This window comes from Cinclus cinclus, chromosome 5 (assembly GCF_963662255.1).
Source record: "Cinclus cinclus chromosome 5, bCinCin1.1, whole genome shotgun sequence".
Classification (NCBI taxonomy): Eukaryota; Metazoa; Chordata; class Aves; order Passeriformes; family Cinclidae; genus Cinclus; species Cinclus cinclus.
Window position 1 is genome coordinate 11358423 of NC_085050.1, and position 14574 is coordinate 11372996.

The 14574-nt window shown below is 42.6% G+C and overlaps 1 protein-coding gene across 1 annotated transcript in view; it reads right to left on the minus strand.

Annotated features, from left to right (window-relative positions):
* The window catches only part of SORCS2 (sortilin related VPS10 domain containing receptor 2), a 521566-nt gene extending 507721 nt beyond the window's left edge, over positions 1-13845 (minus strand). Inside the window, exon 1 of the mRNA XM_062493233.1 lies at positions 13495-13845. Within this exon, the coding sequence (XP_062349217.1) occupies positions 13495-13845 (351 nt within the window). The remainder of the gene's footprint in view (positions 1-13494) is intronic.
* Between the last annotated feature and the right edge of the window lie 729 nt (positions 13846-14574).

Sequence of the window (14574 nt, forward strand, 5' to 3'; positions counted from 1 at the left end):
CATGGAAATAAAAAGACATCTAAAACTGCTTTTGCCGTGCACCTTTCTTTCCAGAAACAACATTCATTCAAGAGGAATAACACTGTTTCAAGTACCCAAATTGGTGAGAAACTGACAGTAGGACAAAAAACATAATTTTTAAATTGTGTTGATAGATCTACTTGTTACTTTATATATTTTTTCTGAATTTAAATACTACTTAAATCAATATAGAATCAACACATGGTTTTAAAATTCTAAAATGTAGAGACAAATCCACAAAATCTAAATCAGTTACAGAACATACCCCAAAATTTGAACTCATTTAGCCTTATGGAAAGAATAATATAAATCCAGTACTAGCAAGTACATAAGCTCATCTTCCCTCTCATTTCATGTTTACAAACAAGGTGTTCCTTGTACCTGAGAAGCTTTTACAGGTGAGCCACAAATTGCTATTGGCCAGAAAAGCTGTCTGGTGAAGGATCACAAAATTTTCAACTGAGTCTGAGGCACTTCCCTAAATATCCACAGGTCTAGCCTAGTGCAGACATTCTCATGTTCTTCTTAGAAGTCATTCCCATAAGACAGTATCAATTTCATGTTAGATAAAAGCACTCTAAATCTGTTCATCTTCTTTCAGTCCATGAACCTCAGTGACTACACAGCAAGTGCACTTGCATCAGAGAAATAAGCTATGCCAGAAATCAAGACCTTACATGTTTCTGCTTTTGGCTCCCATGTTTTCAGGGCTCTGATAAAGTGACAGCTTGGATACATGAGATTCAAATTTGCCTCCTGTGACAGCTCCAAACTCATTTGCTGTCTCTGCTTTCCTCAGATTGTGTTTTCAAAAAAAAACTTCATTCATTTAAATTCCTTCAATAAGTAACAGCTTGTAAATATTTAATTTCAGTTAAAGGAAAAATAATTCATTGCCTATCCGCTGCAAAAAGTAAAAATGAGGCATACTTGGCAAAGTCACAGTTTAGAATTACATCACCCAAGTATGAGAATGACATGTGCTAATAACTGAACTTAATCCAGACAATAAAATCAACAGTAATAGACATTTCAGAAGCTGTGTTTTGTTCACAGTACCTCTTTTATATATTAAATCTAACGCTGAATAGATTATGATTATTTTTCAATTACACCTCTATGAGCAACCAAGTAATTTTAAATTCTTATTAGATGGGCATGTGCACATCACAGAACTGGAAATGGAATTTTGAGTATTTCATTTCTAATTATGATTATTTAAACTCACCTGGAAGCTTAACACAGAAGCAGTGTATTTCATAGTATGTCCCCAGTCCAAATATAACCCTAGGTAAGTTCAATGGATCTCTTCACAGCTTTCTATTTGAGGCATTAGGTGAAATATACTGCTCCTGGGCCAGTTTCAACTATGATGTATTTTGGGGACAGTTGTTTTTAAACATCTGCTAGTGCTATGCTCTAGAGCTACAGATCCTGTCATGAACACAAGGTTTCCTTAAGCAATGTCATGCAGTCTGTCCAATGCTACACACAACATGTGACCAAGTGTGAACATCTATTTTCACTGGAATGGCAACTCCCAAACTGATGACATGTCAGTGTCATAACTATGTTTTTCAAGATCTTTTTTTTCAGATGGAATGGGGAAGGTGATGCTATTCAAGCCCTCAGGGGTGAGAAAGGTGATTTAATACTGAGAAGGAAATGAAGGAAAAATAACAAAGGAGACACACAGAGACAAAGGAAGGAGGAAGGAGGAATGAGACATAAAAAGAAAAAAAAGCAGACAGGGAAAGTAACAGAAACAAAGGACAGCTGCAGAACTTGCCTAAAAGGGAGCAAAGTTTCTGACTGACTGATAGTGACTGTGACAAACAGGTTCACTTCATAAATACAAGTCTATTTAGTGGCTACAAAAGATAAAAAGCTTGCTTATTTTGTGCAAACAATCCACATATAACAGACTGGTTCAAAGACTATGAACTCTTTATATTATTCCCTGGCACAGAGCCTATGCCTAAATGTGAATTTCAGTGCTCTCATCTCAATGGGCTCAACTTCTGAGCTACCAAACCCTGTGAAACATCACACTGGGCTGAGTTCTGCTCCCTCAGGGAAGCCTTGATGTACTTCACAAAGTACAGCAATGCAATAATCATACTTGCTGGCTGTTTCTGCAAATAAGATAAAAATTACATCCTTCTGTAGCTTCACATTCCCATCTTCAGGAACAGCATCTTCACAGTCATGAACATTAGAGCCAAGATGTAATCCCTCACAATAGATGGACATTGATTCAAATAGGAAGTGGAGGCACTTCTTTTAACACAGCTCCAATGTTCCTAAAGCATCCCTCGCCTCAGAAACACACACAAAAGCACCCTGAACTTTCCTGTGTGCTTGCAGACTGATCAAACTAAACCAAGTCCACTTCAACATTCAATTATGTTGTAGCACTTCATGTCAGTTTAAGAAGTGCTTTTCTGTAGTTAACTAAACCACAAAAAATATTTTATATTGATAATTTACTAGCTAACAGCCCAGTTCTCGCATGGATTATATATGGTAGTGTGGTATCAGTCATCTCCCTCCCAAGGGTTTTTAAATCAAGAAATGGAACACAGGGCACAAGGTGCTTATAAAATAAATTTTAAAAAATGTCTCCTAGGGTTTTCCAGGAGCAATGAGATTATTAAACGGTTCAAAGCCTTCTAAATGAAGCCCATTTTATAAAAAAAACCCCATCTGGTCTAAAGCAGTTGGAAGAGGAGGAAGAAAGGAAGGAAGGAAAAGAAGATCTTGCTAGTGACCCTCAGTGCTCTGCCCGGTAGCCCTTGAGAGATGTGCAGGAAGATGAACATATGTATTTCATTATGAACTGAAAATGTGTTCACTGAGCTACATCCTACAACTTTTCAGCAAAGGTGCCTGATTCAGCCTATATGCAGGGAATGTGTTCCTTCTGCATCTTATTTCAGAGAAGCTGACAGGAACCAACAACTTAATCAGTGAATCAGAAAGTGGGTTTCACAGAGCTACAAAAATTCATTCAGCTGACATGCAACACATTTTTTTTTATTCTCTTCTTTACAGTGGTTTTAGACAGTGTTAAATAATAGTATCTGTGACCTGAGAGAAATTTAGTACATTGATAGTGGGCTGTTTGCTCCAAAAATATGGACACTTTTGCTCTATCCAAATATCCTTTTCCCTCCTGCATGTGCTCAGCAGCAGCTTGGTAGATATCACATACAAGAGATGAAAGAAGGAGCTCTGGATTCTTTCATATTTGCTTTTCCTATCAGGCTGGGAAACTACAAAAAGAAGAGAATCAGATCTCAGCTGACTCTGACAGTATTGACCTCCCTCATCTAGAGGGAAAGAAAAGCTTAGAACCACTAATAGTAACAGCTTCCCAATTTTCTACCCCAAGCACCAGTACAGTCAAGGGCAGCCAGAGAGTTCACTGTCAGTCCTCTGTAATCTGTCACTGGTGGTCAGGACACAGCTCTCACTCTGAAGCCACCCTACTTCCAGCATAAATGTTTTGCATAGTTTCTGTTCAGTTCGTACTTCTCACTCAGAGCAAAGAACATGTTTCAAGACTGCTCTCAAGGCAGCTGAGACTTCTCCACATACTTGCCATTTTGTGGTTGGGTAACAGTCAGGAAAACACAGGAAACCACTATTTAAAGCCAAACAAATTAGCAAAATAAGAAATGGCCTCTTACATCAAAAGCTGCAACTTTGATGAACTCCTACTGCCTATGAGGAGGCATCTGTGCTTGAGAGAAGAAAGCTTTTTCTATGCTCTAACTTCATGAAATACTACAATACTGAAGATTCTACCCTATGCACAGCAATTAAACTAGCGCAGGTTTGAGAGATGAGTGAAGCCAGAAAAAATGAGAAAGGCCAGAAAATGAGAGAGGCCAGAAGGAATAAAATTCACTTTGCACATGCACAGAGCAGTGTATGGCAGCCATATCTAATGTGAACCCATACTTCTCTCAAGAGGGCCCCACAAAGTGCTCTGAAAGAGCACAGAGGGATCCCTCCCAAAACCAGCTGGGAACTTAAGAGATAGAAGTTTACTGATACCAACCTGCCATGGAGTTGGATACTGAGGTATCTTTAGTTTAGAATCATCAAGATTAGAGTCTGTAAGTACAAACACACAAATGCATAGCAGATCCTAAAAATCTGATTTTGACTTCCTTTTCCACTGGGAAAATCACTGCAGGTTAAGGTGAGGTGGGCACAAGAGCATTAGTCTTTCTATGACATCCAACTGCTCCAGCACTCCAACTTGCTCCAGCACTCCAACTTGCTCCAGCATCACCAGCCAAGTCCACGGCAATCTCAAGGCATTTGCTGCCACAAATCTCCCCAAAATTCACCTCATGAGCTCTGTACCAGGCTGATTGTTAGAGCACTGCATATGTGCATGACATCCATTTGGATCCCCATTGACTGGTTGTGGTAATTGAAGTAAAGATCTCTGCATTGAGAAAGTCATCCACTAATGCACCTGTTCCTGGCACATGCTGCTTTTGTTTGGTTTATTTCTGTTTGTGTATCTCCTCCATGGAGCCTTTCAAAAACGATGCATAAAACAAAGCAGCCCATACAAAAGGGGTTCACGAGTTCCCTCGAGGCTGCACTCTTATCTCTACCTATGTTAACACTGGCACCTCCTTAGGCTGAGCACCCAAAACAATTGCTGGGAGCATAAAACAAGAGCTGAGAGAATCCTATTCTGCTCTCCATAAATGGTAAGATTTAATGAGTGCTGCTGCAGATTGAGATGTGTTAGACTTCACAAACAGTTCCAATCCTCTGAAAAGACCAAGTTACAAGGTATCTTTGCTAGCAAACACAGGAAAAATATCTTATTGTACCCCTTGGGGATTTTATGGCAACATACTGGTTGGGCAACTTATTGGGTAAACCCCAATACAATTGTGTTTTCAGTGAAGAAACAACTATTTCTTCAGGATCAGTCACATTTACCACTGTGAAACACTGCCAAGAGCTCAAAGAGTGATTCCAACACACTCCTCTCACCCTCCAGCTCCATTCCCTTGGGCATCTCTCTTGCAGTGACAATTGCTGGTAGAGGGAAGCATGGGAACGCATCAATCATAAACAGGCTCTTCTTCACCACCTGAGAAAAGCAACATTTTTTCACCATAGCTCAGCTAGGGAGGCCAAGCTGCACACTGGGAAAATTTACAGGTGGAACAGCTTGATTCTCAATTATCATCATCATTATTTTTTGGTATTACACAGCACCTAAATGCCACCAACTCAGAGCAGAACCCCAGTACACATCTTGCTCATACACATGCAGGGGGAACACTTTCCCTGGGCACTTTCAGTCCAAGGGCCAGACCAGAGACAGTTACTGCGATTAAAAAAAAAAAAAAAAAAAAAAAAAAAAAAAAAGTGTTTTCACAAAGTATAGATTCCCATCTACTAAAACTTAACACACTGGCCACTAAACATAGGCTTGCTGCTCCACAGGAGTAAGGGCACATCACAGGGGTTAGTGCTCCCAAATACACTGCTGCAACACTCATGCAGCCTTACTGAGCCTCCGGTGACAAAGAAAAAAAGCTCATAACATGAATGGGGGATAAAAATGAAATATATCTACTTCATTAACTAGAACAAACTTATAACTGTTACCACACAGAAACCACAAAGAACAGCTTTTTTGCTGATGACCAAATTATTTGTTTTTATTACTTCCCTAAAAAACAAAAAAAACCCCACTATTTACTGCAATTTAAAACAGATAATGATTAGAGTGATTAGAAGGATGCCAGAAATTAACAATAATCTCTGTGTGCAAGTACATTTCTAAAAATGTGCCTGTCAGATACACAATAGACAGGTACTGTTATATCTAGGTACTGTCCTGTCCAGATGGTGCAATTAAAGAGCTACCAAAAGGGAGCTATAAAAGAAAACTTATAATGTCAAAATAAAAATTATTCAGAAGAATAATTATTAGTCTACAAGAGCAGAAAAAGTACAAACACTGAGAAAGAAACATAGTCGTTTCATTAAACTGCTTAACAAACGCAGAAAAATCATATTTAAAACAGGTTAAGTTTCACTGATACTATTTTAGTCACATAATCTTAAGATTGTTCAATGATCTTAAACTGCCAGAGTCTAGGCATTTAAATTAAACTGGACTACACATTAAAAGGAGCCCTGATCAAAACAAACATCAGAACAAGCAGACAAGTTTGCATGACCTGTGAGAGTCTTTTCTTCTCTAATTCCTGGGCTGTACTGTCAAAGGAACAAAGAAATCACAGATGTGATTTTCTATAGTCCTGCCTCTTTTAGGTGTAATGGTGATAACCATTACTTTAATATCAAAGCACAAAGCTAATTTTTAGGCAAAAGCCACCCTAAGAGATAAACTATTATTCTCATCTTGCAGGTAGGAAACTGCAAAATCACCTATGTAAGGCAAATGGTATTTCAGAAGATAGTGGTGAGGTAACTGGCAAAAAGTTCTTTGGCACCACTGTTCAGCTTCAATTTAATCAAACAGCTGTTCATTTGGAACCTCATGTTCTGTCTCTGGCCAAGCCTTAAATTTCCCCCGGGCACCAACTGCACCTCAGCTCTTTCTTAGAGCTCGCAGATGTGGTGACAGGGCTGCACAGAGAATCACCAGCTCTGCCAAGGGCTCTCAGTACTGCAAGACAGCAGCACCTCAGCATCTTTCCTCTTTCCACAACAGCCTCATCCAGGGCTGATGACATCCAATAGGATTTGTAAGCCCAGCACTTCTCTACTCATCACACTAAAGTCAGCAAATCCAGCAGATGTACCCAGCTTTCTCAAGCATGTCTGTTAAGATTGTCAGGGATCAATCCAGAGACCATCCCCATCTTCTTCCTACTGCAGAAGCCCAAGCTTAGACTTAATGGCTGAATCATAGAAATCAGAATGGTTTGGTTTGGAAGGGACCGTAAAGTTCATCAAGTTCTAACCCTCCTGCCATAGGCAGGAAACTTTCCACTAGACCAGGCATCTCAAAGCCCCATCCAGGCAGGCTTTGGACAGCTCCAGGGATGGGGCACCCACAGCATCTCCAGCCAACTTTTTCCAGTGTCTCACCACCCTTGCAGTGGAGAATTTTCTCCTTCCTAAAGAAGTATAGCACAGCAAAGGATCCCACCTGTTATTTCTTTAAAAGTGGTTTTGGGAACAGGGGGTTGAGAATGGGAATGTTTGGTAAGGAATGTGAGACTTTGAGAATAAAAATGCTGAAGATTGCAGTTGCAGGCTGTCAAGTTTCACTCTGAGCCACAGCAAGAACACATATACTGCAGAATACTTTCAACCTATACTTTCTGCTTTTGTGTAAATGGAGTTGAGTTTTCAGAACATAGAAGGATCTCATTTGATTGTACTGCAGATTCTCTCCCCTTTATGTGAACAACCTTTGGTCTTAACTGGCACAACCATAAAATATTATATTTGGACAGGCAAAGGACTTGGCATAAAAGCTTCTATAATCTGGGTAGTTTCACATTTTAAATTCCATAAGGTGGTCCATACCTTACAGAGCTTCCCATTTTAGCAGAACAATTACTGCTTTTATGAGAAGCTCATCATTTTCCCCTTCTGCTCTTTCAGAAAGGATCTACTACTCTACTGAATTTTAATAAAGTCAAAAGAGATGTCCTCAATTCTTTCTCCAAAGATCTATATCAGTAGATTTCTAAGACCATCAAACTTGGGAAGAATGCATTATTTTCCCATTGTGATATGTGAACTGCTATCCCCAGCCTAAACACATCCCTTATGATTGCTTCGTTTATCATGCACGTGTAATACATCAGCAGTATCAGAGGGAGGATTTCAATCTGGTGTGTCTCTACAGTGTACATTGCTAAATTTCCCTCTTAGATTTAAACTGAGCTTGTCCCAACGACAGCATAGCAGTATTGCTAACAGGTAATGCCAGTCAAACCAGCAAACCAGGTAAAACCAGGTATGACTGCAGGCATGGAGGGCTCATGGAGGAGGACTTTGAAGCATGCTTGAAATACACATTCACTAATTAAAGTATGTATCAGTTTTAAGTGTCTACATAGGGGATGAGAAGAGGTGTTATCTCTCCTTTAGCAGTTGGAATTTGCTGAAATGTGGATAGAGCTCAGCAGGCAGCAATATGACTTACAGCCAGATGTAAGGCTGGTAGAGACGGAAAACAGCAACTGGTAGAAGCAAATAGATGAAGTAAGCCATAAACTTTATACCATTAAAAAAGAAAAAGGAAAAATAAATCTTACACTCCTGAGTTACTTCAATCAGATTAAAATCATTCTGTTTTCTATGTGGGATTTTGCTGTTCCATTCAAATATGATTATTGGGTTTGGTTTCTGTTTGTTTTTATAATCACACTATAATCTCAAGGAATTTTAAGAAAAACCCTCCCTAAGGGAAATCTACTTTTCACTTTGCAATATATCTGCCATTTATCAAAGGTCTGAGCTGTCAGGATTTTTGACCTCATGCTCCCTTTAGTTTCATAAAACGTAGTCTGACTACTCTGCAGAAACACCACCCAAACCTTACCACAAATGGACTCTAGCCCATTTTTGCATAGATAACTACATTACCATTACGGTACTTCTACAGTAATGCTGAAGTCAATGCTTTTTATAGCTTTCCTCACAATTGATTACAAACTGAAAAAAAACAGAAAACCCATTAAATAAAATATCTGCCAGAAGAATACATGTAGTGATCACTAACCTCTACAAATCATATATGGTGAAACTGTATCAAAAAGAGGAAGTTTCTAAATCAAACAAAGTATCTGTATATCAAATATAGACAAGTCTGGATCAGCTGAAGTTTTTGTGTGCAGCAATATCTGTAGACATGCAATAAATCTTCCTTTCTGGTAAATCACTGCTTTTTAGGACTAAAAAAAAGAATTGTGTGTATATTTATATTTATTTTCCATAACAAACATGTTTTTGGGGGATCATGACATCAAGTCACTGGACAAATAAGCATCTGCATGGATTTAATATTTTGACAACAAACAAAAAAAGGAAATACTGGCACCATGAAACTGCAGACTTGGAAGTAGCTGGCCTAAGTCCTGTTAGCACTACTTTAGCAGTCTGCACACAGCATGAAGAGCAGCCCCTGAATCAAAATCAATTGTGAATACAAGTATTATTCTCACCCTATTTCTGCTTTGGCTTTGACTTTTTACTTTTTTTTAATTGGTTAGTATGAATGCAGAATGAGAATTCTTCAGGAGGGTCAAAAATAATACAGCATTGCAAACAAAGTCGTTTATCTAGTACCAAAAAAAAAAAAAGCTCCTGGGATGACTAAGATCTCTCCAAAGGAAAAGAAGTAGGATTTTTAAAAGCTGCCATGAATTGACTATTTTTCACCCAAATGAGAAAGGCTTGTGTAGTTTTAGTAAATCTGGGCACATGTACATTTAGCTTAACACACCAATGACTATTCTTTCAGCATGCTACACCTGTATATATTCCAGTTCTCAGTGTTATTTATCAGTTACACGGATGGCAATTAACTTGCCCTTCCCACAGTAAATGGTGTGTTGCACCAGCCACCTGCCATGTCTTCAGTTTATGATATTTTAAGACTGGCAGGAAAATTAGTTCCACTTGCATAAGCCTTTGTTTGAAAGTAAGACCACACAACAGCTTTCTGTGGGCAGAGGGGATGGAGAGCAGAAATAATAATTGCAGGAATTCACTAACTGGATACACTCTTCTGTGACAAGTACTGGCTTTGCAAGACCTGCTTCACCAGTGAAGGTTTTGACTATACATCCCACTGCAAAGAAAGGTTGGGGACATGCTTCTTGTTTATAAGATTTGCAAATAATTATTAGACTACAAAATAAAGTAACAAGGACACAAAGCAGGAAGCAATTTGCCTATCTCCTCGCACAGCTCTCTCTTGATAAAGCAAGGAATTGTACCCTAATCTTCCCAGTGATTCAAGGCCACTTTATAATTCGTGCAACCACAGCCTCTGTTTTGCCATCAAAACCACCATTTCTCTAACTCCCCAAACTAACAGCATTACAAGAGGATAATAAGTGAACATCAGGCTTCTACAGTACAGAAAAGAGGGAAGAGAGAGGATCAATTTAATTTATAGCCTCCCTAGCTTCTTTCAAGACATCTCATGCAACCAAAAAATCTCAAACTCCTACTATTGCATCACAGGATAATTTACAAGATGAAAATAACTATTCTAAAACTCCATATGCACATCAACCTAATGTCTGCCCCTCTCACATTTATGTATTTGCCCTTGATCAACACAAATGAGTACTGCATGGCAACACGTTCAATGAACTACTAGTGCAGGTGAACATCCCCGAGAGATGCAGCCACCCCCTCTGCTTTTATAGTTATTTGTCTCTTCATCATGGAGCTCAAAGGAATAATCCTATTGCATATTTTTTCTTCATTTATTTTACTAGGTGAGGTGTTTAAGAGGATATGTGGTCATCTGGAGCTCATCACTGTCAAATTTTCAGCCAGGCAGCTGTAAAGGGTAAAGAAACTAGTTTAGCTCCTTGGTTTACAAAGTGCTGAGTACCTCCAATGAGGTGCCAAATGTGTGTGGTGACACTTTCAGATTGCTGAGTGCCTCCTGAGGTTGCAGGGCCTGATCCAAAACCCCACTGTAGGAATGACAGCCCTCCCCTTGGCTGCAATGTGCCTGGGACAGAACAGAGCTTCAAGACTCAAGCCTGTGCTTCCAAGACAATAAAAAACTTCCCATAGATTTAAGAGCACAGAATAAGGTGGCAGGTTTGAGAAGCACTAGATCATAGTGCTCCTGCCTCCAAACAACCCAGATTAATATAAATAAATACACATCTATTTAAACAAATAGACATTCAAGACTACTTTAAATATGTTTGGGATCAGGTGCTTACTTTCAATTGTTTGAATTTAACATACAAACATGCAGCAAAATTCTCTCCAAAGCCCTAGAGCCCATCCTGTTTCCTTTGAGCTTAATGTATTTCTTCCACTCCTTAAAAGATAATAAAGAAAAAAGAAAGATTCTATGAACTGTCTTTACAAATATTTCTTTATGGAAGCCTTTGTTAAAATCAGCTCTTCATCTGGAAGCATACAATAAAACAAAGCTAATTAACAAGATAAGAAGATGAAAAAAATGCTGACAGTCATACTGTAAAACATTCAGTGTAAAGACTGGCTGCTTTCATTTGGGTTAAGTCAGAAAAGTCTTTCATTAACAGGTCACTTGTTCAAATACAGTCTTGCCTGACAGTAATCACCTGATGGCAGGCAGAGTAAGCATCATACTTTGTAAGGAAGTCTGCAAAAGTATTTTATTGAATGTATAAATAATGTACAGAACGTCTGCAGGCATTCTGCAACACTGAATTAGTAGATAGCAACTAAGCAAACAAAAAAAGGAGCTAAGTTGCAGCAAAGACTGTAACCACTTTCATTTCTTCTGACAGTTGCCATTTATCCTTGCTTTTGAAGAGACTATGTGGAAGTATTCTAGTAAGTGAGCTGTAGCATACTGTGAAAAAATAATAACATTTTAGCAATACAAGCCCTCACTGCAGCATCTGTTATTAAATCTTTGCAGAGAGGCGAGGCGAGACCGCCAGTCATAACTGTGGATTAGCAAGGTTCTACTATATTCATTTTAGAGTGCAGAATGCTTTGCATGAAAGCTGTTACTTGCCTTCTATGTCAAAAAATGAACTTATGCCAACTTTTTAATACTGAATTCTTCAAGGAAGCTGTCCTAACAGCCTGCAAGCACTGTCCACAAAAAACGGCAGTAGTCTAAAGGCGAAGAAATGGAGGAAGGACAAAATCAGAATAGCTGATGCTGCTGATTTGCAACACTTTCTTTTCACAGAAAATGACCATCATCTTACTTCCTTCCTGAGCAGATCAAAAACTGCCTTTGAAAGTGTCAAGCTTTATGATGCTGACTTCAACTCTGACACCTGATTATACAAGAGCATTAACATAAGCGCTCAGCATGCTCCAGGGAATCACTGCATCCTCATCAGTGGAGCCTTAGCAGCTCCATATCCTGGCTGACTCCCTAGCAAAACAGGCAAAATCCCAGGACTTCAGGTCCTAGAGAAAGAATGATAATTCACATACTTATGAGAAGTATAACACACACACGCTGAACTGAGCCAAGTTTACTTAAACTTTATACTAAATTCGCAAAATTCAAGCAGAGTCAGAGCTTAGCTGAACTGTAGTTAAAGCGCTCAATAGATTTCCAGAAAAACTAAAATCCTCCAGGAGAAAGTTCATAGCAAGCTTTCTTAACGATATTTTCCTGACTGTGAAGTTACACAGACAGTGCAAGGTGCTATGTAATATTTACCCATGACGCCTACTCTTATGATACAATGTTTCAGTGAAGAATAAACTAGAAGCCGCAAACCTCTGAAACTACCCATGTGAATACACAACCATTAATGGATCAATACATAAAGAAATGAAGACTAACTGAAATTGAAAATTAGTTTAAAAATACTAGTGACACCCACCGTGAGAGTTGCTGTCTAAAACAGATAAACAATAAAGGCAAGACACATTGCTTTAACCGTGGAAAGTTGTGAACACTGATGCTCTAATGCAGTATCAGTGGTAGCCCAGCACAAGATTTTTATCCACAGACGTGGCTGTAAAAGCCGCCTCGGAGAGCTGCTGCTATTCCGGACCTTTGCGGGACGTCCCCACTCTCCCGCGGCGCCCGGCGGGGCCGTCCCGCTCTCTCATTCCTGCTGCTCACAACACCTCAAACCCAGAGCTACGTTTTATTTCATTTTCGGTTTGTTTCGGGCTTTTCTTTCCCCGGCGCTTGAGGAGGCAGAGCGCGGCCCGGGGGAGATTACACGGGGATGACTGAATCGCGGTGAATCGATTAAGCCTCGACAATTTAATCTGGGACTTCATGCGGGGCTGGAGGAGATAATACCCGCACCGTAGTTCGTCCGTGCCTCTCCTTTACCCGGATACCCTGGCACAGACTCGGGGGTACGCCGACCGCACACGGACACGGACACCGCCTCGCCGGTCCGGAGCCAAGCCTCCCTCCTCCTCCTCCTCCTCCTCCTCCTCCTCGCAGCGCGGCGCACACCGCGCACCCGGCGCCTCTACAAGATGCGTGCTCGCAAACTTTCCAAACTTCTGGGGAAGTGGCGAGGGGTACGCGGGGTCCGCCCGACCACGGCGGCTCTTCGCCTCCCGGCGGCACCTCACCGTCCGCAGCACCCCGAGCGCTGCCCGCGGGGACTCCCGCGCCCCGGGCCGGCCAGCGGGAGGCGGGAGCAACGCGCTCCGGCCGCACCGAGGCCGGCGGAGCGCAGGTTGCTCCCCGCAAGTTGGAAGGGCAAAGCAACGGCACGGGCAGGGACCCCAAACCCCGCCCGCACTGTCCCTCGCACTCACGCTGCTGTTCTCGCCCGTCCAGTGCACCATCGCCTGGTTGTGAGACGCGTCCCCTTTCAGCACGAAGGAGGTGCTGATGAGGGAGACCTGCTCCCGGCCGGCCGCCAAGGATGCTCTCCGGGATCGGCCGCTCCCCGCCGCCGCCCCGCCGGCGCGCCGCGGCTCCGGCGGGCTGCGCGCCCCGCGGGTCAGGGCTACAGGGCTCGGGCGGCCGCAGGGCTCCGCGCAGCGCGGCGCGGCGGCGGCGCCCAGCAGCGACGGCAGCAGAAGCAGCAGAAGCAGCAGCGGCGGCAGCCGGGCAGCCCCGCGCGGAGCGGCAGCGGCGGACACGCGTGGCCCGCCGTGCGCCATGGTGGCTCTCCGGCGTGGTAGTGACAGGCGGGGAGGTGGCGGGGAGGGAGGGAGACACCGCGGCGGAGGGCGGGGGCGGGGGAGGGCTGTAACCGGAGCGGGGCTCAGCAGCAGCGCCGTGCGCGGGGCTGCGCGCCCAGCCGGGGCGGCGCCGCCATCTGCTGGTCCGCGCCGAAACGCCGGGCGGGCTCCGGCACTCACGGACACGGACACGGACACGGACACTTGCGCCCCGCGGGAGTCTCTCGGCGGTGGAGGAGCCCCGCCGCTTGTGAACTTTCACGCGGAGCTCCTGGGAGAGGCTTTCCGAGAGCGCCCGAGAGCAAGATTCAGGCAGCCTCTCGGGGCGGGTGCTCTGCACCCACCGCTGTCTCTTTGGACACGAGGGATGGCCTTGGTTTGGCCGTCCGTCCCAGGAGGCTGCAGTGAAACTGTCAGAAGGGGTCTGTGGTCAGAAGCTGTGAACCAATGAAGCCGGTGCAAAAATAGGATTCCTGTCATTAAGGCAAGCGCTTCCACGGAGAAAAGGTCCCTGTCCATTCTTCTGCCCCTTAGCTCCTAGGAGACACCAGGCTCATCACCTGCGTTGTCCAGAGCCAACTGCTAATCTATTGTTGCCCACTGTGGGGACATGTGCCGTGTTATTTGGGATTGATCCATGGCAGCCCTAAGAAATGCTCTTCTGGCGTGGTCACAGCCAGGAGGGACCATGACTGGACCTGTGCAGGG